General features: G+C 45.2%; 1 protein-coding gene and 1 long non-coding RNA gene across 2 annotated transcripts; one reads left to right on the top strand and one right to left on the bottom strand.

The window, feature by feature from the left end:
- Positions 1–4,301: 4,301 nt before the first annotated feature.
- On the bottom strand, positions 4,302–7,880 carry LOC307223132. Its single transcript, XR_013841973.1, has 2 exons — positions 7,740–7,880; positions 4,302–4,434 (listed from the first exon to the last, which is right to left on the bottom strand). It is a non-coding gene; the product is annotated as an uncharacterized lncRNA (long non-coding RNA).
- Positions 4,450–21,330, top strand: KCNG4 (potassium voltage-gated channel modifier subfamily G member 4). The gene is made up of 3 exons (XM_079988858.1): positions 4,450–4,834; positions 7,478–8,276; positions 18,556–21,330. The coding sequence occupies exons 2-3, from the start codon at positions 7,533–7,535 to the stop codon at positions 19,336–19,338; spliced, it is 1,527 nt and encodes a 508-aa protein (XP_079844984.1). The 5' UTR covers positions 4,450–4,834; positions 7,478–7,532; the 3' UTR covers positions 19,339–21,330.
- Positions 21,331–21,451: the final 121 nt, after the last annotated feature.

Below are 21,451 nucleotides of genomic sequence, written 5' to 3'. Positions count from 1 at the left end.
CCATAAATTTGAAGCACGTCAAAAGCATATTTTCCCTACAAAAGAGAATCCTGGAAACTATAGTTTAGCCCACATGAGTTACGATTCCCAGCACCCTTATAACAAGCTACAGTTCCCAGTATATTCATTCTCTCTCTCTCTCTCTCTCTCTCTATATATATATATATATATATCTCTGTGTGTGTAGAGGGAAAATGTGCTTTAAATGTATGGCATGTTGGCAGCCGCAGTGTGCTTTACACTTGGTTTGAAAAGAAGGGGGGGGGGGACCTGTGTCCACGCTAAAGATTTATAGCTCGGAAACATCTCCTGCATCAACGAGCAGGTCAAAGCATATAGAGTGCAAAATCTATACTAATGCTATTAAGAGTAAATGAAAGTTTGGATGTGCATGCTGAGAAGAAGAAAAAGCAGGCAGGCAATGTATACTTGCTATCAACCCTCTTGATGTTTTTCTTATTGACTATGAACAAAACTACTTGGTATTCAAATAGGTGGAGAGGGGAACTTCAAGTGAATGACCTTGGTGATTGTGGTGGCAGTGGGAGAACTGTAGAAAATTAGACACCATCTGCACCATACATTTTTTTAAAAATGTATTTTTATTAAATATTTTCTTGGTTTACAAAAGTATGTGCAATGTCTCTCTCTCCCCCCACCCTGTAACATTTTTCACAGATCAGTTTCATCTGTTGAGACATTAGGAAGAAGAGGGGGAAAGAGGTGGGGGGGGGAAGGTGAGTGGGGGTGGGGTGGGTGTTTCTATTATACTTATATTTATGTCAGCATCGCTTGTGCAGGTTCTCTGCTATTCACTTGCGTTCCTTTGGTAGTGAGAGAGGTTGGGGTTGGCCTAGGGTGTGGTTGTTTGTTTGTGATTGGCTGTGGTGATCTTTGTTTTCATGTGTGAGTGGGGTGGGTGGGTGTTTTGTATCAGGATAGCCATATTGATTTTTATGTTGTTGGTGGATTTTTGTCATTATCTTGTTGGGCTGTGTGTGTGATTAAGGGGAGCCATACCAGGGTAAAGGCGTCTTCTTCTGTTTGTCCCCATGTCAGTTTCAGTTTATTGGTTAATTTTTCTAGTAAAGCTGTTTCCCATACTATTTGGTACCATTGGATTTATAGCAGTATCATACCATTTTCAATAATCATCACTTTCCCCTGAGAATCCGGGGAAATGTAGCTTGTTAATGGTGCTGAGAGCTGTTAGGAGACCCCATTCTCCTCACAAAGCTACAATTCCCAGAGCTCCCTGGGAAGGGGGACTGTTAAACTGTTCTGGGAATTAAGAAGATAAGAAGAGCCAATGACCCATCTAGCCCAGCATCTGGTTCTCCCAGTGGCCAACCAGATGCCTGTGGGAAACCTGCAAGCAGAATTTGAGCACTTTCCTCTCCTGTGGTTCCTAGTAATGGTATTCAGAAACATTGCTCTTTCCAATTGTAACGGCAGAATATAGCCATTGTCACTTGCAGCCATTGATAGACTTCTCCTTCATGAATTTTTCTATTCTTCCATCTAGGTTGATCACCATCACTGCCTCCTATGGGAGCAAGTTTCATAGTTTAGCTATGTAGTGCATGAAGAATTGCTTTCTTTTATCTCCCAACATTTCATTGTTTCATTGGATTTCCATGAGTTCTTGTACTATGAGAGAGGGAGAAAAACTTTTTTCTATTCACTTTTTCCATGCTATGCATAATTTTATAAAGTTCTATCATGCCATCTCTGACTTACATTTTCTCTAAAGTAAAAAGTCCCAAACACTGTTCTGGTATGTGCTTGAAGAATCTCTTCTGCAAAACACTGATGGCCTGGAGGTGACCAAAGAGAAGATTGGATTTGTAACCAAGTTGGGTTTTCTGTCTTGCCTGAGACCATGCCTGCCCCTTAGCCTTCCCAAAATTAATTTCATTCACACTTAGCCTTCTCTGTGATGACACAAGCTTGAAAAATGTCTCTGCTTGCAACGGAGAGCGGGGAAACCAATTACACATGCATTATTGTTAAATCATTTACAAATGTAACTGGTGAGGATGTTGGTTAGGTGGTGGGCATCAGAGAGAGTGTTGTGTTTGATAAATAATGTCTCTTTATGAAATTATGCAACTGTTTTTGCCTAAGGGGTGCAAGCCCCAAGGAATGTTAAGTGTGCAGATTGCACAACATCCCTTTCAGGAGGATTCCTGTTTCAAAGGAAATCAAATTACTATTGAGCCATATCACATAATCAGACAGGCAAATGTAGATATGATACAGCCTATGTGCTGGCTATTTTGAAACATGGTATAATGTAGTGTCTAGAGTCTGGGGATTGCCAACAGGCTGAACTCAAACACACAAATATATATTTTGCTGGAAGCCATCCAGAGTGACTGGGGCAACCCAGTCAGATTGGCATCATCATCATCATCATCATCATCATTAATGTCTCCTTTTCTAATTACAATCAAATTGTATCTCTCCAGCCCTCGCCAAATTAGAGTCCTTGTGTGTGTGTTCAATAGTTTGTAGCCACCAGTCATCATTGCTCACAAACCTAACCATCTTCTAGGTATTACTGGCTATTATTCAAAAGAAGGGACAATATTGCACAATTTAGTCATCTCGGCTGTACACTGATGATGTGAACAACTGCTTGTGTGAACAGTTTTTCCTCTCTAGTTGATTCTGACTAACCATTAGGGAAAAAACTTTCTGATGATAAGAGCTGTTTGATAGTGGAATTGACTACCTCAGAAGCTGGTGGGTTCTCCATCACTGGAGGTTTTTAAACAGAAGTTGGATGTCAGGAATTATTTAGCTGTGATTCCTCAATTGTAGGGGTTTGGATCAGATGACCTTTGAGGGTCCCTTTCCATTCTATGATTCTATATATGCCAGCTTGAATTCCATGGTGAAAGAAAGACAGGATATAAATGTAACTAAATAACTCAAAAGTTCCAGTATGCAAGGAACCTGGATCATACTAGACCAAGGATAGGGAACCATAATCAACCCAAGGGCCTCAAACTCTTCCAGGCAACCTTCCAGGGGCCACATGCCAGAGTTGGAAGAGGCCAGAGACAAAAGTAGGTGGCACAATGGGTGAAAAAGTGACCTTTATACAGTAGGCTAGTTTCTGCGTGCGCACACACACGGACCCCCTCTCTATCCTCCATTCATGCAAACAAGAAACACTATCACAGTTCAAGAACAGTCCAGTCAGGCAAAAACTCTTGAGGTTGGAAGCAGATGCAGTGAGGGAGTGTAGTCTGGGAAGAGTCCTGAGGGCCAGATGGAGCACCCCGGAGGGCCACATGTAATCCCTGAGCCTGAGATTCCCTACCCATGCACTGGAATGTGACAGAAAGCTGGGAGAGTGGGAAGGATTGTTGGCAGCTAGTGCGTGTGTATACACAAAATACACTGTAAGGATATGCCCGGTTGCCATAGGCGACAAGGAATTCCTTAAAGTCAATTGGGCCGACTGTTGCAGGAAGGATGGAGCATTCTGTCCCTCTTCTGCACCTGGCATGGAAACAAAGAAGGCAGCCAGCTGGGGGAAGTCCTCTCCACCATATCCAGAACACCAAGCTGTTGCAGAAGCAGCAGATAACGCCATCATTCCTCTGCCAGACTCCAGCAGGCTAGTAATTTTTGTGGGAGATCAAATATATATACAGTATGATCGTGTCTTCCACAGGGGTTCTGTTCTGGGGGTGGTGCGAATACGCAAAAATGTGTTTCTGCACCAGGAAAACCCAACACATTAGAGCTATCCACCTTGCGTACAGTTAATTTGTGAGATTTCAACCAGCCAGCTTTCAACCAAACAAGTTTGAAATTACACAAGTTCATTGCATACATACTATGTGCGATTCATATTAATATTCTAAATCATCCATTGGCTCTGTGTGTATACAAGAGTCTTTATGTAAATGCGGAGTCAGGAACAGCTGTTGCGCAACCCCCTACAAGCTCCATCACTCATGGAGATGTCCCAAACCTTTTGTCAGCAGGTTATTACATAAGGGGAAGGAGCCTTCTTCGCCATAGTGAGATGACTGGCTGGATCCATCACCCTGGCACACACCCACACACCCCAAACCACTATCACAACAGCAAACTTACCCTGTGCACATGCCCTATTAAATCTTATGTGGAATAGTAGAGTGCTTTTTTAGAAGCCTGGAACTTTCAGAACTCAACACCTGAAAGGAAGCTGCTTCTGGGGTGTGTGGGGAAACATCCTGAAACAATTCAATTGCTGCCTCCAAAGTCAAAAAACAGGGAGAGAATAAAAACACTGGCAAGTGTTATGGAGAACTGTCTTTGTCAGCATCAATTTATTATTGAGCATTTGTTGGGTTTCTCTGCTTCCACTCCAGCCTGCTGCTGAATTGCTGGTATGCCCTGCAGTCTGCTCTAAGGATGAAGGGCTGGAGGATGCTGGAAAGGGAGAACAAGGGAGAGATTATGTCTAAGCCCTTCCCTCTTCCCTCCCTCCTCCTTCTGTCAGGAGGACCACACTGACAGCCCTCCAGGGAGGAAAAGCGGAGAGAGGGAGAATACAGACTTTGTCTCTCTTTTCAGTTGCCCAAGAAGATTCAGGGATGCCTTCCAAATCTTTGAAAGGGTCTTTGAGTGAGGGAGTCAGTCTATAAAGGAGAGAGAGAATATCAAGAAGCAGATGCTGGCCAAGAGCAATTTTATTACATCCATGGAACCAGGGCAACAAATGTGCTTTGATGATTCTCCATCACCCAGGAATGGCAACAATTCCTCGCAATGCGTTCTGCTCTTGCCGCTGGGGAGACAGTTGACCCGGACACAGCCCGTGTTTAGCGCAGTAAGTAACTTTGCGAAACTTCGTTCTGGAATGCTGTCAGCCTGCGCCGGGATGGATGACAAGCTGGAGGCAGAGAAGAATAAGACTGGAGGGGTTTTGTGCTCACTCCCCATCAGCTCCAAACCTCTACAAAGGGGTTTGCTTCTCAGCATTGTATGTGTAATTGGTTTCGCGCGATGTCTACTTGAAGGGGAGGGGGGACGTGTGTGTACTTAGCAATAATGAGACGGAATTCCAGCGGCAGGCGGTGTCTGTGAAAAGGAGAGGATGAACACCAACCTCAGCCCCACAGTCTGCAATATGGGGATATTGATATTTGGTCTACCTTACAGGGCTGTTGTAAAGGTTATAAGATAATTTGTGTGAAGAAATCAAATGCATACATCGTTGCCGTTTCTGCTTCTCTCTCTTTTGGGGGTGTGCAAATGTGTATAACTTTAAAACATCATCAACAGAAGAGCAACATTTAGAACTTCCAGCTAAGATGGACAGCCTTTGTAAGCACTGCTGCCTGTTCTCTTAGGACAGACAAACTGCCATCATGTTAATTAATCCCTGAGAGTATCCTAGGTACCGCTGTACTACCTAGAAGGATTTCTTGCTGAAATGCCATCATTCAATGAAGTTGATTTGCAGCAGATTCAGGGCAGGCAAAAATAAATCCTGCCCATATAAACATGATTAACTTATGGAATAGGGATCTAGTGAGGTGGGGGAGGGGAAGTGCTTAGATTTATTTTATTTTATTAGGATTAGACAAACTCAGGATGAGTTGGTCAGCCAAAAGCTTTTGGGCTTGATAGTTAAATAGAACTTTCACATCCAGAGGCACCGTGTCTCTGAATACGAAAGGATGAGGACAAGCCAAAGAAGAAGACATCACCTGCATGTCCTGCTGGAGGCATCTTACTGGTCTCTGCTGGAAAGTACAGGATTGTAAAGTTGGAAGGGACCTCAGGGGTCATTTATTCCAACCCCTTGCAATACAGGAATCACAACTAAAGAATTCCTGGCAGATGGCCTTCCAGGCAGATGGAAGGAGAGTCTACCACCTTCTAAGGTAGTCTATTCCATTGTCAATTAGCTCATACCATCAAAAAGGTCATCCTAATGTTTAATCAGACTCTCCTTTCTTGTAATTTGAACCCTTTGGTTTGGGTCCTTCCCTCTAGAGCAGCAGAAGACAAGCTTGCTCCATCTTCCATGGGACAGCCCTTCAGATGTTTGAAGATGGCTATCATATCACCTGTCAGCCTTCTCTCCTCCAGGTTAAACATCCCCAGCTTCCTCAGCCATTCCTCATAAGCCTCGGTTTCCAGACCCTTTGCCATCTTGGTTCTCCTCCACTGCACACATTCCAGCTTGTCTATATTTGCTGCCAAGGAGTGTGGTGGAGTCTCCTTCTTTGGAGGTCTTTAAGCAGAGGCTTGACAACCATATGTCAGGAGTGCTCTGATGGTGTTTCCTGCTTGGCAGGGGGTTGGACTCGATGGCCCTTGTGGTCTCTTCCAACTCTATGATTCTATGATTCTATGATTCTATATCCTGGACCCAGGCAAGACTTTGGGCTTGATCCCAGCAGGGCACTGCAACACTTCTGTTCGCACTACAGGAGTGGCTTCTCCACCAGGGTGTTATTGAGGAGGACTTCAATATATAAGCAGATTTGAAGGTTATACATCAAGTTTTCCCAGGAATGAGCTTTGATTGAATCCAGTGGCTACCCCTCTTTTTTTATAAAAAAAATTAGAATGTGTCAGCAGAAACAGCTAAGGTGTGCCATAAACAAAGGGTGTGGGACCTTTTTCAGCCTGAGGGATGCATTCCCTGCATTCTGAAGGTTGCTTCTGGGCAACCTCCCAAGGGCTACATGCCAGTGGTGGGTGGAGCCAAAGGCAAAAGTGGGTGGAGCAATGGATGTGAAATTTACCTCAGTGCAGAAGGCTAGTTTCTGGACACACCCACATATCCCTCTCTATCCTCCGTCCAGGCAAATAAGAAGAATTGCCAGAGGACACACTCCAGCCAGACAAAAGCACTTGAGGCTGTAAAGCCAGGCTAGTGAGAGGGTATGGCTCATATGTGGTCTGTGGAGAGTCCCGAGGGCCTGATAGAGAGGCCCAGCAGGGCCTGAGATCCCCAATCCCTCCTTGTAAATAAAGGGGTATTTTGTTGTTGGATTTTATTTGTTTGCAAACTGTCCTGGCATTTCTTGTTGAAAAGAAAGCTGGTATTAACATTCCAACAACAACAACTGGTTAGGAGAAACAGATGCTTTTGCTCATGAAGCACATAGCCAAACTGTGGAACTGACTTCAACAGGAGGAAAAGATGGCCACCAGCTAGGGTAGTTTTAACAGAAGATTGGACAAATTGGGGCTGCTAGTACAATAGCTATCTTGTCCTTCTGTTGTCGGAGGCAGTATGCCTCTGAATATAAGTTGCTGGAAATCATAGGAGTGGATAGTGCTCTTGTGCTTGGGTCCTGCTTATAAGTTGTTCACAGAAACCTGGGTGAACAGGATGCTGGACTAGATGGGCTATTAGCCTGATCCAGCAGGGCTCTTCTTATGTTATTGTGTTCCTCATCTCACAATGGTCATGATCCTGTCTCTGTTTTCCCTCCCATTTCCACCTCCCTAGCCAGCTTGGCTCTGATGCTGCTTCTGTGCTGGAGCTCCAGTGACAACCCTCAGAGATGCCTATTCTCTCTGGAGGCAGTGACCACGACTACAGCTACAATTCCTGCACTTCCTTGAACCACCTGTTTCCCATCTCAGTGGTCGAGACTCCCCCCGCCAAAGGGGTCCACTACCAACGGGCCCAGAGGATTTACCACCCAGATCGGCTCGGGACAGTCGATCTGAAGAGGGAGATCATGGTCAACGTTGGCGGCATCAAGTACCTGTTGCCCTGGAGCACCTTGGACGAGTTCCCCGCATCCCGGCTGAGCAAGCTGAAGTTCTGCAGCAGCTACGAAGAAATAATTCAGCTGTGTGATGACTACGATGAAGACACGCAAGAGTTTTTCTTTGACCGGAACCCCAACGTTTTTGGGGTGATTGTCAGCTTCCTTGCGGCAGGGAAACTGATGCTCCTCCGCGACACCTGTGCCTTGTCCTTCCAGGAGGAGCTGAAGTACTGGGGGATCGAGGAGTCCAACTTGGAGAACTGCTGCTTCCGGAAGCTCTTCCAGAAGGCTGAGGAGCTGGCTGAGGTGCGCAGAGAGGAGGAGATGCAGATGAGCAAAGTGACGGCCTGCGTCCTGGAAGAGGAGACCAAATTTGGCCAGTTTATGAGCAAGCTGAGGGACATGGTGGAAAACCCCCGGTCGGGCCTCCCGGGGAAAATCTTTGCTTGCCTCTCCATCCTCTTTGTGGCCACCACAGCGATAAGCCTTTGTGTCAGCACCATGCCGGACTTAAGGGAAGAAGAAGACAGGGTAAGTAAGCCCCTGTTTTGTATTTATGTTCTCCTTCCACTGTCACAGGCAGATGCTGGGAGTTCTTAGGTTTCCTAAGTGGGGAAAGTGTCGTTCCATGCAGAAGGATCATAGCTCAGTGGTAGAGTATTGGCTTTGCACGCAGTTTCAATTCTTTCCATTTCCAGGTATGGCAGGGAGAGGGCCCTTCTTGGAACCACAAGAGCTGCTTCTGGCCAGTGTAGGCAGTACTGAGCTATATGGACCAAAGACGGTTGCTGTGTTCCTACCACCCTGCTTGTGGGCAATGCATAGAACTCCCTCCCACAGAAGGGAGTGATGCCCACCAACTCAGATGGCTTTTAAAGAGGACTGGATAAATTAATGGAGGAATGAAGCTATCAATGGCCACTAGCCTCTATTATGTCTCCATGGTCAGAGGGAGTAATGCTTCTGCATGCCGGTTGCTGGAAACCACAAGATGAGAGTATGCTCTTGTGTTCAGGTCCTGCTTGCGGGTTTCCTGCAGGCATCTGTCTGGCCACAGTGAGAGCAGGATGCTGGACTAGAAGGGCCTTTGGCCTGATCTAGCATGGCCCTTCTTCTGTTCCTATTACCATAAACATCACCAGTTATATTACATCTGCAGACCTATGTTACATCATGATATTCTGCAGCCAACACTGCATGCCTGCGTTTGGACTAATTCACTCATGCATTTTCCTCTCTTTTGCTTTTGAGTATTGTACCCTTATTGCCTATGCACACAGGTTCAACTGTCCCCATGTATGTCTAATGCTATGCCTAATGAATATGCATATGGATGGAGAGGGGCATTGTGATAGCATGCTCCACTTGCATATAGCTACATAGAAGGGGGTAGGGGATTTCTCTAGGTGATTGGGTTCCCTGCTTCTTTTTTCACTGAGTCACCTTGGGCCACTCACCAACTCTCACTCAAACCTGCCTTAAAGGGTTGTGAGAAGGTGCGATATAAATACAAAACCAAGAAAATGAACAAACACAGGTCTCTTGGTCCTGGGTCAACACTCTAGCCACTGCACCAGGCTGGTTCTCTGCTAATTTTATGGGTTTGTTGTGGTAAAGTACTTCTTGGGAAAGTGTCCTATCTGTCAAGAGTGGTTCCTAAGTGTGGAAGTGTGTGTGTAGGCAGAATTATGCCCAGCATGAAGACAAATCTAGTTTTTCTAGGGGGTGGGGGAATGAGGTGGTCCAGTGGGGAAATGATCAAATGGTTCATCAATGTATGTCAGAATGAGTAGTTCAACTTTCGCAGATTAGCAACAGGGTTTAATTTGAAATGAAGGTTGCTAGTAAGCTCAGTTCAGAGCAAGCTCAGAAACTGTGAAATGAGAGAGTAACACTTTTGCATATTCTAACTGGCTGGTTGGGAAGGAAATCATTCCTGCCTCTGCTAAACACCTTTTCACAGACAGCATTTGAATTGTACAGGAACACAGAATAGAACTACCAAACCTATAAACCACTCCTTGGAGAACAAATCTATTTGCACACAGCAGTGCCTCTGAGTATGTATAGGGTGCCCTTTCATCACCAATGAATCCGTCAAGCCACTGCGATTGGGCAAGATTCCTTAGACAGGGCTTGTGGATGCCTTAAGCAATTATTGGTTTTGCATTTGATTGTTTGTTTGCAAATAAATGTTAAATGGAAAGGATGCCACTCCATTCACTACTGGCTATATTGCCAATTTTATTTTTTTTAGAAAACAATCTCAAAAAAATGTATGTTCTTTGTATTAAAAGGAATGAAAAAGGCTACAGTTGACCGTCGTTCCCTCCAACTGTATTTATTGTTACATTGATTCTTTTAAAGCCATTAGTATTCACTAATATTTTCTGCAAAAAAGTATTTTTAAAATAAAAAACCCCTAAGAAAAGCCAATTAAAGTTTTGGCAAAATCAATCTATCTTTCTTTCTTTCTTTCTTTCTTTCTTTCTTTCTTTCTTTCTTTCTTACAGAACAGCACATGTTTACTCAGACGTAAGTCCCTTTCTGTTTAGTTAGGGTTGCCAGGCCCAGACATAGCCAGCAATTGGCTGTTGGAAGCAACTTTGGGCAAAACTTAAAAAAAAAGCTCAACAACAACTTTGCCCCCCTCCCCAAAAACAAAAGCTCAACAACTTTGCCCACAATATGGCAACCCTAGTTCAATGCACCTACTCCCAAGAAAGCATATTTAGGAATGCAACCTTTGCCTTTTAAAGTGCCAGAATATTCTTTGTAGTTCAATCAGTGTTGTTTTTCAGTTTGATCCAAAGCACATTTGCTGAGAAGTTAGTATTATGGAGGCTTTCTGGGAGGCTGAGCAAGGAATGCCCACAAGGTTCTCTAAACATACCTATGTGGTGCAGTGGTTTCGTTTTGGCACACAAACCTCCACCATGGAGAATCTGTGAAAATCCAGCAGTTGTTGGGCTCCAGCTCCCATCAGCCTGCAACCAGCATGTCCAAGGGGCAGGGATGATGAGAGTTGTAGTACAACAACAACTGGAAGGCCATTAGTTCGCGATCCTCACTGTTTCCTAACAGAGAATCTGGTCTCTCTCTTTATCACTTGAGTATTTTGAAATATACTTTAGTGGTATTTTGAAATAGACTCCAGCAGCAGAGGAGTAGAAGTAATAATAATAAGAATTCTGACCCTCACCATCTGCCTTTAAGGTACCTGGAGAGAGCAATCTTATAAGATACACTGAAGTCATCATTGATGCATGAATACATTGGTGCAATGTGTATCAAAATAACCACATGGACACCACCACTACCACCAAAACAGTGTTTATAAAGATGTGCACATAAAGATATCTAAACCTTCTTCCTACAAGGCATGCAAAATAATATCTGTGTCAAATGCACAAAACTGGTGATAGAGAGAGAGGAGAAAATGAGCTGCCACCTATGCGCGATCACAGTATTGCTGCATCATGTGAATTAATGCAGAATAGTTAATATCCCACTCCCATTGTGCCAACCTGTACTTAAAACCACAGACAAGCAAATCAGAATCACCTTCCTAAGGTAGCCAGCTGATCACAAACACTCCCCAACCCCACAAATGCACAAGGACAGGGCTGGTTAAGAGCAGCCTGAGATGCAACTTTTGGGAAATTTCATGATGCAGAGAAAAGCAACATCACTTCCTAATGTCCTCAAATCAAATAATGGTTGAAGGCAGTGCTGTAGCAGCTGGTTCATAGACACCTTGGAAGCTGCCTTACACCACTGTTCCCTCTAGCACAGAAGGCCCACACTGACTGGCAGTGACTCTCTAGGGTTTCAGATGGAGAACTCTCCCAGCTCTAGCAGGAGATGCTGCTGGGGATTGAACCCGGGACCTCCTGCATGCAAAGCAGATGCTCAACCACTGAGCTAAGCTTCAAAAGCTAGAAACTGTACTTCACAAAGAACTCTAGAAGGCTGGTTTAAAAACATCCTTCTTCTTTTTGCCAGCCTTCTGTCGCGTTGTGTGTTTGAATCGGAGAATCATAAAAGAACCTCAAGGTCATCATCTCTCCTGTGCTGATGCAGGGAATCCCTTGCTGCAACAATCCTGCTGGGTGGCCTTCCAGCCTCTGATTAAAAAACCTCAAATGCAGGAGAGTCCATCACCTTTTGAGACAGTTTATTCCACTGTCAAATAGCTCATACTGTCAGGAAGTCCTTCCCCTCTAAAGCTGGAGTGGGGAACCTTTTTCAGCACTGCAGTTGCATTCCTTTGTGGGCAACATTGGGGGGGGGCATCCTGCAGAGGAGAGCCAAGGCAAAAAGTGGGTAGCCCCGCTCCTGGCATGTGGCCCCTGGAAGGCTGCTCAGAAGGAAATGTGGCCCTTAGGCTGTAAAATGCTGAGCTTCAGTGAACCGGAGGTCTGACTCAGTAAAGCAACTAATCGTGAACTCAATGAGGCTGAAATCTGTGCACTGCTTTAAAGATGAATTATAACACCAAAGAGGCACAGAAATCCTTTGCAAAGCTTTTTCCTAGCATATGATTCAGATCAGTTAGATGCCTAGCTAGCTTGTGACATCCTAAGGACAAATGAGGCATGTCAGTTTATGGCCAATGTATGCTGTTTTGTAGCCCATGTCGGATCAGCCCAAGAGGTGGAAAGCCTCGTGGAACTCAGGCAGACTACTCGTCCGGAGTAAACACGTGTAGGATTAATATCTGCCCATTGTGGTGGGGCTTAGGGATGACTGTGGTAAGCAAAAACAAAATAAAGGAGAACATAGCTTCACTGTGTATGTCATTAATTTACTTCTCCCCGCTTTTACTATGCATCATGCGGTACAACCAGTACAACTGTTTCCACATTTTAGCGCACTGTGGGAGGTGTGAAACAGAAAAAATGCTGCTTGATTGCCTGACAAGTCATTCAAAGGGATGCTGGATGCAACTGCACCAATGGCCTGCAATGGAGTTTGGCATCTCTCAGTGAAAACTGTGGACCAGAGGCAGGGAAGGCTGGTTTTCAAAGAACTGGGTGACAATTATCTGTCTGTTTGTTACTTGCAATGGTATATCTCTGAATAGCAGAGGCTGGGAAACAGCCTAGGGAAGTGGTTTGAAACCAGTGTGTTGTGGCACCCTGGAGTGCTTTGAATGGTGGTCAGGGGTGCCATGGGCAACATTGGTCTCTGTCCCTCTTTCCTTTCCTCCATCCTCTGATGCCCTCTTGCATCTCTGCTTCCTAAAGGCTTGCATAGCTGTTGTTGCAGCAGCCCTGGCTACAAGCTCCCCGGGCATTGGGTGTCTCTGGGGCTAGCCAGGGGGTGCTTTCCAGGCCCTTGTGGGGAAGCGCTAGGTAGCACCTGTCTTTGGGTGCGGGGGGCAGCTCAGAGACCTGGGATGGCAGCAGCAGCTGTCCAGAGGACACCCAAGGAGAGGGAAGAGGAGAGGAGGCTGAGGAAATACTCCACAAGGGAGGGTGTTCGAAAAGGGATGAGAGGCTGCCAGTTCTGCAGGCAAGGGGTGACATAACTGGGCTCCTGAGCCCCACAGGGGTGCTGCAGAACGACTGTAGCTGGTCAAGGGAGCCGGGGATCCAAAAGGTTGAAAACCTCTGACCTAGGGAGTGGCTTTTACCTTCATGTTCTGCTGATGGGCTTATGCAAATTATGTGGTTGCCAGCTGCAGGAAGGACAGTGCTGGACTAGATGGGCTTCTGCTCTGATCTAGCAGGGCTCTACTTATATTCTTACATGAATTAAGTTCAGTGTTAAGAGCTAAGAAAATGGCTTCACTTGGGCCAGACCTCCCTAGAGCATCAGGATGGAACTTATTTCAAATGCAGGTCTTAACCCCAGAATGCGTCAAATGAGATGTTAATACACTTCACTTTAGGGCTGTGAACTGATTGTTTCTGTGATTCTGTTTGTTGTTTTTTTAAAAGCTGGTTAATCATATGGTGACTAAGAAATCAAATTTCCATGCTGCATAACAACTTGCACCATCAGATTAAGTTTGCACAGAAGCACAACTTTCATTGGGCGTGCAGCTTTTCTTTTCAGACTGAGGGAGGGAAGACCCAGAGCTCCTGAACCTAAATCCCCACCACCCACTATTCAGTCTTTTAATTCTCTCCTCACAAAAAAATTAGGTTGTAATAAGGCTGTTTTTCAATGCAAACACATACCGGTATGCCTTGGGTCTGATTTTTTTCAGGTGTGGTGGTGGGAGGGTTTAAAACTAAGCAAGCCATCTGTAACATGTCTTCTGCTGTGGAAGCAGCAAATAACTATCTTTTACAAAAGGGAAAAGTGCAAACAAGCACCCAGGATATTTGTGCAGTGCCATGGGTCAATTTGTTGGGCAGGTCAGAATCCTTTTAATCCAGGGGCTTTAGCACTGTGCTTTGCCTCTCCCCCAGCATTCCCACCCACGCATAATATTTCTGGGTTGTTATCCCAAATGCACAGGGTAATTTAAAAATGAGAGAGAGGAGGAATGATTCATCATCATCATCATCAACATCACCACCATAGGAAAATCATTAGAAACAGCACATTACTTTTAAGATCGAAACACTTATCTTTGATTGTTTGCACTGAGACCATAGTTGGATTAACTGTAGTACACATAAGCTTCCCTTAATGGGGCAACTAACAAACAAGGGAGAGGGGAAAATAGCACTGAGAAAATGGTTTAGCACCATCCCTTGGTCCTCTGACTGGAATGCATCTCAAATGAAACAACCAAAGACCCCATTTCACTGCTTATTGGGAGTTGAAATTTGCCACAGCAAGCTTTTAAGAACATAAGAAGAGTCCCACAGGATCAGACCAAAGACACATCTAGTCCAGTATCGTGGTCTCACAGTGGCCAGCCAGATGCCTTAATGGAACCTGTTCTTATGTTCCTAAACTGCTTTATCGCAAGTCAGACCATTTTGTCCATCTAAGGTAAAGGTAAAGGTACCCCTGCCCGTATGGGCCAGTCTTGACAGACTCTGGGGTTGTGCGCCCATCTCACTTAAGAGGCCAGGGGCCAGCGCTGTCCAGAGACACTTCCGGGTCACGTGGCCAGCGTGACATCGCTGCTCTGGCCAGAGCCAGAGCCAGAGCCAGAGCCGCACACGGAAACGCCGTTTACCTTCCCGCTGGTAAGCGGTCCCTATTTATCTGCTTGCACCCGGAGGTGCTTTCGAACTGCTAGGTTGGCAGGCGCTGGGACCGAGCAGCGGGAGCGCACCCCGCCGCAGGGATTCGAACCGCCGACCTTTCGATCGGCAAGCCCTAGGCGCTGAGGCTTTAACCCACAGCGCCACCTGCGTCCCTTTTTGTCCATCTAGATCACTATTATTTACACTGACTGACAGTGGCTCTCCAGCATGCCTTTACTTTGGTGCATTTAAATGTTCTTCTATCAGTAAGTAGTGCTGGAGGGGAGGTTCCAAAAAATATCCTCTTGTCAATGTAAATGCTCCTGTGAATCTGGAGAGGTAGAACCAATATATCTGGTTCTTATGTACTGTTCCTTTTTTACAAGGTACGTAAGATTTTTCTGAATCCCTTTTACGGGAGTCCCAGGATGATTGGATGCATTTTATGTCTTTTTGCTCCTTTCAGATCAGAAAGCTTCCTCCTCTTCCAGGGTGGCTAAATATTGTGATGCTGCACTGGGGACTAATTTAAGAAAACTTATAATTGTGCTTTCTAGGTCTGGAATTTTATACCATGACACAGTTACTAATCGTTTTATTGTTATGGTTTCTCTATTTTATTCTGTTTGAGGAATGTTTGAGGGAAATGGATCTTTAGGTGGGATTGGTGCAGGTCCCAGCCTCTGGAGCAGGAGAAAATAAGTTTTCTCCATCCTCTATGTGGCAGCCCCTTAGATATTTGAAGATGGCTATCAAATCTCCTCTCAGTCTCCTCTTTAACAGGCTAAGCATACTCAGTGCCTTCAACCATTCCTCATAAGGCTTGATTTCCAGACCCTTGATCATTTTGGTTGCCCTTCTCTGCAGACATTCTAGCTTGTACATGAGGATGAGACCATAAAATGAATGGAAAGTCGATTTCGCCTCTCTACTATCTTTGGTCACAGATGATTAAACCATCCAGTCTCATCCTGCTCCTGTAATCACCATTTAGTAACATATTGGCTGGTGCCATGCCAATTCTCCATCAGCCATTATTTTTTTTGGATCTTAGCATGTGCTGCTATTACAAAACCTGTGAAACTCTGGAATAGCCTTCCAAAACAGTCTTGGTGACCGGGGGTTGGGGAGGAAGATACTTGTTAAGTTTCAAAACCAAACCCTTTCTTCCCTGCTTACAAATGACATTTCTTTTATGTTCAGAGGGTAGTTATCAAGGTCAGGAATACATGTGTATTGAGACTGCTGAGCTGACTACTATATTGCTCAGGGACTGCATTCCAGGTGAGCATCATTGGGTGCTTGCTATCAGTGATGTGTAGCACTGTTGACCATCTCATTGCAGAACCCTGAGCTGAAGTTTCATCCTACTTTTTCTCCAAGGATCTCAGGGCAGTGCACACAGTCCTTTGGACTTTAGCCAACAGTCCTGTAAGGTGGACTTGTTACTAGTCTTAGAGAGACATTGACTGGTCCATGATCATGTAGCAGGTGTCCTGGTAATGTGGGGATTTGAAGCCAAGTCTATCTGGTAATAGTCAAGCATGCTAGTTGCTACACAACAAGGTCTCTCATGTATCTTTCAAATATCTGCCCTTCTGGCCTTACCTACTTACTCATATCTCTATCACTGCCACCACCTAAAAATGCCCACTGAAGAGTGCTCAGAATATTGTTTTTCCTTAAGTGCATCATATATATATATATATATATATATATATATATATATATATATATATGTACCACTTCAAATTCATAGCCACACGTACTTTGGAGGAGGCAGTTGTATAATAGTGCTATGCTGAAATCTGTAACACCCATTTCTCAGAGGTTTCCATCTATAAAAGAGGCTTCCATTTGTCTGCCTCATTCTCTTAAGTTTCTTTAGAACCTCAAGATGGGCAAGGGTGGTATGTGTGAGTGTGTTTTCTTTCATCCCATTTCTACCCATTTCCCCAGTGCTCTGCACCCTCCCCAGCTTCCCACACTTCCTGATCTGAAAAAGCCCTGTGAAAGGAGCTCCTTTATGATGCCTTCTTGTGGGCTTTGATTGAAAGTGAAGGAACCAGGGAAGGCTGCAGAGCAAAGAACCCTGGTCCAATGATTTGCAGAACAAAAGAGAGAGGACACTCACAGGCACCACCTGGCCACCTCAAAAGTAAGGTCAGTGCACCTGCACACGAACATGAATGCACACACACACAAAGAGAAACACCCCCTACCCTTGAGAAGTTCACCAAAATATTTTATCCCCATTGATAATTTCCGAATGCAATTTCTTTTCTCATTAACTTGATGGAGACCGGTGGGGGGGAGGGCTGCAGGAGACATTTTTGGCACAGCGCTACTGAATAACCTTTGCTGTTAAATGGTATGACTGAAAAATACCTTCTCAGTGATCCATAAGGAAATGTTAGAATTCTCTCTGAGCATATCCAGATTCATTATTCAACGAAGAGGAGGGATTCAGGGTTGCCCACAAAAGCCTTTGTGGTTAAATGATATTGGCTTAGGACCACATATTCAAAGGCCAAAGTGACCTATTGGAGGTACTTAATTTTTTCCATTTCTGTTCTCCAGTTCTCACCTGGGACAGTTTGATTTAACTAGAGCCTGGGCTTAAGTATTCAAACAAAAGCAGCAGTGCAGGAAAAGTGACTCAGCAATCCTCGTGGCAGCAATGCAGTCAGGGGATTTGAACAGCTCTCGCTTGTAAGAGGGTTGAGGACAAGGCAGATACAAAATGCCTAAATGGTAGAAGGTTCCTCCCCCGCCCGCCTTTCTTCTAGGCAAGGAATTATCACAAGCCACCTCTTGTTAGAAACTGGATTCAATGGGTTTGCAACTTCAGCCAATTAGCTGGTCAGTTACAAACATTGGTTAACCACAAAGTGCCTTCCATAAATCATTCAGCCACTTGCACCTTTTGAAAATTATTTCTGTATTATGTGCATGCACCACAACTTCATTGCCTTAAAGACAAGGGCCACATCCACATCCACAACTAATAGAAATAAAACATCCAATATATACCAACAAAAAGCGCTGTCAGATTGTGGGTTGTATGAGCAGTGGTGGCTACTGAGACTCATAGGAAGTGGCAGGGATCACAGCACATGGGAAGCTGCTGAACTGGTGGCCTAATAAATCTATAATAAATAATAACAAGGTAAAATGGGTTGTTCCTATATCCCTTTTATATGCAGGCATTTTCCCAGAAGGAGAGTCATGTAAAGATCCAAATGTAGCAGATGGCTGGTAGGAGGGTGAGTCATGAGATCAAGAGATGTTTATTATCTACTCTGAGTCTTGGGAGCCCTGGGAATTGGGGAGCCCTAGGAACTGACATTATACACATTCCCCTCTAATATAATGTATTTTTGCACAAATTGTTGTGTTGAAGAACTGTGCCATAAAATTCAGAGAAGTGTGAATTTCAAAGGATATCTATGTTTTGCGGGTTGTGCATTGGTTCAAGAAATGTGAATGAGATAGCTTCTCATTAAAATGCAAACAAAACTTCTCCCTCATCACTACGACTGGGTAACACACACGGTGTACATTACAGCCTCTGTTGTATTTTTCTGATTTATTTTTTTTAACTGAGAGAGACTTCCATTCATTCTGACCTCTTTCTTTTCCCCTTCCATACGCAGGGCGAATGTTCCCAAAAGTGCTATTACATCTTCATCATTGAGACCATCTGTGTGGCTTGGTTCTCCCTGGAGTTCTGCCTCCGATTCATCCAGGCCAAGAGCAAATGTCAGTTTTTCAAAGGTCCTCTGAACATCATCGACTTCTTGGCCATCTCCCCATATTATGCATCCCTCATTGTGCTGGATGATGAGCCCACTGAGAAAGAAAGCAGGCCGAGCGGGAGCTCGTACCTCGAGAAGGTGGGCTTGGTGCTACGGGTCTTACGTGCCTTGAGGATACTGTATGTCATGCGCCTTGCTAGGCACTCTCTGGGATTGCAGACTTTGGGCCTCACCGTCCGGAGGAGTGCAAGAGAGTTTGGCCTGCTCTTGCTCTTCCTGTGTGTAGCCGTCACCCTCTTTTCCCCCCTGGTCTACCTTGCAGAAAATGAATCTGGGAAGATCCTGGAGTTTACCAGCATCCCTGCCTCTTACTGGTGGGCTATCATCTCTATGACTACAGTGGGCTACGGGGACATGGTACCCAGGAGCGTCCCGGGCCAGATGGTTGCCCTAAGCAGCATCCTGAGTGGGATACTCATTATGGCTTTCCCAGCCACCTCCATATTCCACACATTCTCCCACTCCTACTCCGAGCTGAGGAGGGAGCATGAGCGGCTACAGTCCCGAATCATGAGGCTAAAGAACGCCAACACTTCTGGTGAGAGTGACACACTGAACGAGAGTGAAAGCTTCACTACGGATGCAACTGGCTCACCCATCAAGTACATCTACAAAGGATAATGAACATCCTGCTGCAAACTAATAATAATCTGTGTACTGTAATGCACAAAGCAAAGCAGTTAGCCCAAGGCTTGCAATTCGCCATTTTCAAATGCAATTGCTTCTGCAAAAGTCTGCCCGGGTGAAGCTTAAAGCACATTGCTGAGAACAGTAACAAACAATGCTCAGGCAGTACCGTCAATGGCAGGGAGGGTCTGGGGTACTAAAGAGTGCTGATGATGTTAGGAGCCCCACGTAGGAGTCTGGCTTACAGGCTGAGCGAGACCTACACCAAGCTGTGGCCCTATACTAGATCAGGGGTGGGAAACCCTTTTTCCAGCCCAAGAGCCATGTTCCTTCATAGGAGACCTTCTGGAGGCCACATGCCAGGGGTGGGCGGGGCCAGGGCAAAAAGTGGGTGGAGACAGAGACAAGGGTGAACAGGGCTGGGTGCAATAGTAGATGGAACAACAGTTGTGTGACTCTTTGCCTCTGTACAATAGGCTGTGTTCCAATCATGCAAAAGCCAAAGGTTTCTACATGTGCACATCTCTACCAGGAGAAACTAGAGGCTTTATCAAAGTTAAAGGGCATATTTTGGCCAGGTAAAAGCATTTCAGGGGTGTGTGGAGTGGGTTGGTGTGGAGTGTGTGAGGGACAGAGAAGGGAGCATTTTGAGAGCTAGATAGAGAGGTATCCCCTACCCCTAGGATAGGTGGTGATGCATCTTTTCACCAGGTATAAGCGTAAGACAACTAACCCATCATGAAGGCTAGCTGAGCAATACGGCACTCTTCATGAAAGGCTTCCTTACATTAAGGGAGAACGATAATGAGCAAACCAAATGAACAAGACCCTGGAATGCCTTGAAAGACTTTTTGGATATTGACTTTTGACCTTTCCCTGCAAACCAGAGATTGTGTTTCATGTTTAAAATGAGTGCACAGCATCACACAGATCTCACCTTCCCAAAAATAAGTATGCACATTATCAGAGTTCCCAGTCTCAAGAGTTGCAAAGTCCAGTAATCAAGGCAAGTGGAAACATCATGCCAACCAAATAGACATGGAGAGAAAGACACTCCATTATTAGGTTAGTACACGAGGTACCATTCATATCGCAGGATAGGCAGCCCACAGTGCAATAAAAGTATGCTATCCTGACCCACTTTCCTGGGAGTAAGCCCCATTTAACTGAATGGGACTTACTCCTGAGTGGACACATGCATGATAGCACTGTAAAGAGACTGAACATGTGCAGTTAGAACTGGAGTGGTGAACATAGCCCAGAAGCCACATTTTCTGGTGGGCAACCATCTGGGGGCCACATGCCATAGGTGGGTGGGGCCAGGTGCAAAAGAAGGCATAAGCATAAATGGAAATTTTGACTTGGTATAGCAGGCTAGTTTTTACACACATGTGCACCCCTACACCCAGGCAAGTGGGAAGCATGCTCAGAATTCAAGGATACATTCTGGCCAGGCAAACACACTCAAGGAGAGTGCAAAACAGGGGCTGTAGGGAGTTGTTGTTAGGGAGGGGTGTTTGACCTGGGAAGAATACCAAGGGCTAGACAGAGAGGGGTGGTGCATTTGACTCCCAGGCCTGAGATTTCCCATCCATGAGTCCAAGAGAGGTTACATAAGAATGCAAGAGAGATCCTGTTGGATCATACCAAAAGTCTATCCAGTCTTGCATTCTGTTACTCAGTGTGGACCACCAGAGAAGCCCAGAAGCCATCTCCTTTTCCTGCTCTCACCCCCCAGTTGTTATTTGGTGGCATACTAACTGGAGAGTCTATCGCGGCTAACACCCTCTGATTGATAGCTTAGTCTCCAATCATTGGTCCAATTGCCCATAAATTAATGGCATGCCATGTGAATAAGTCCTTTCTTGATCCTGTCCTGAACCTGCTGCCAATCAACATCATTGGCTGAACCAAATTCCATTTTTTATGGAAGGCCAGTCCTTCCATTAGGCAGAATGAGGCGGCCACCTGAAGCAGCTGATTTTGGCTGTCAGGAAAGGGCATCAAATGATTAGTTGTTTCATTTGTTTTATTAGCGCCAGGAAAGGGAGAGGAGCTTGTAGGATTTCCTGCCTCAAATGCCAAAATAACTTGGCTAGCCTGTGGT

Source organism: Podarcis cretensis, assembly GCF_951804945.1.
Source record: "Podarcis cretensis genome assembly, chromosome: 8".
Lineage (NCBI taxonomy): Eukaryota > Metazoa > Chordata > Lepidosauria > Squamata > Lacertidae > Podarcis > Podarcis cretensis.
This window is presented reverse-complemented; position numbering and strand designations above follow the sequence as displayed.

Bases quoted from the DNA above. Each gene is read 5' to 3' on its own strand.
- KCNG4 (XM_079988858.1), top strand. From the start codon at position 7,533: ATGCCTATTCTCTCTGGAGGCAGTGACCACGACTACAGCTACAATTCC. The intron at 8,277-18,555 runs GTAAGTAAGCCC...TTCCATACGCAG, and splicing joins TAAGGGAAGAAGAAGACAGG to GGCGAATGTTCCCAAAAGTG.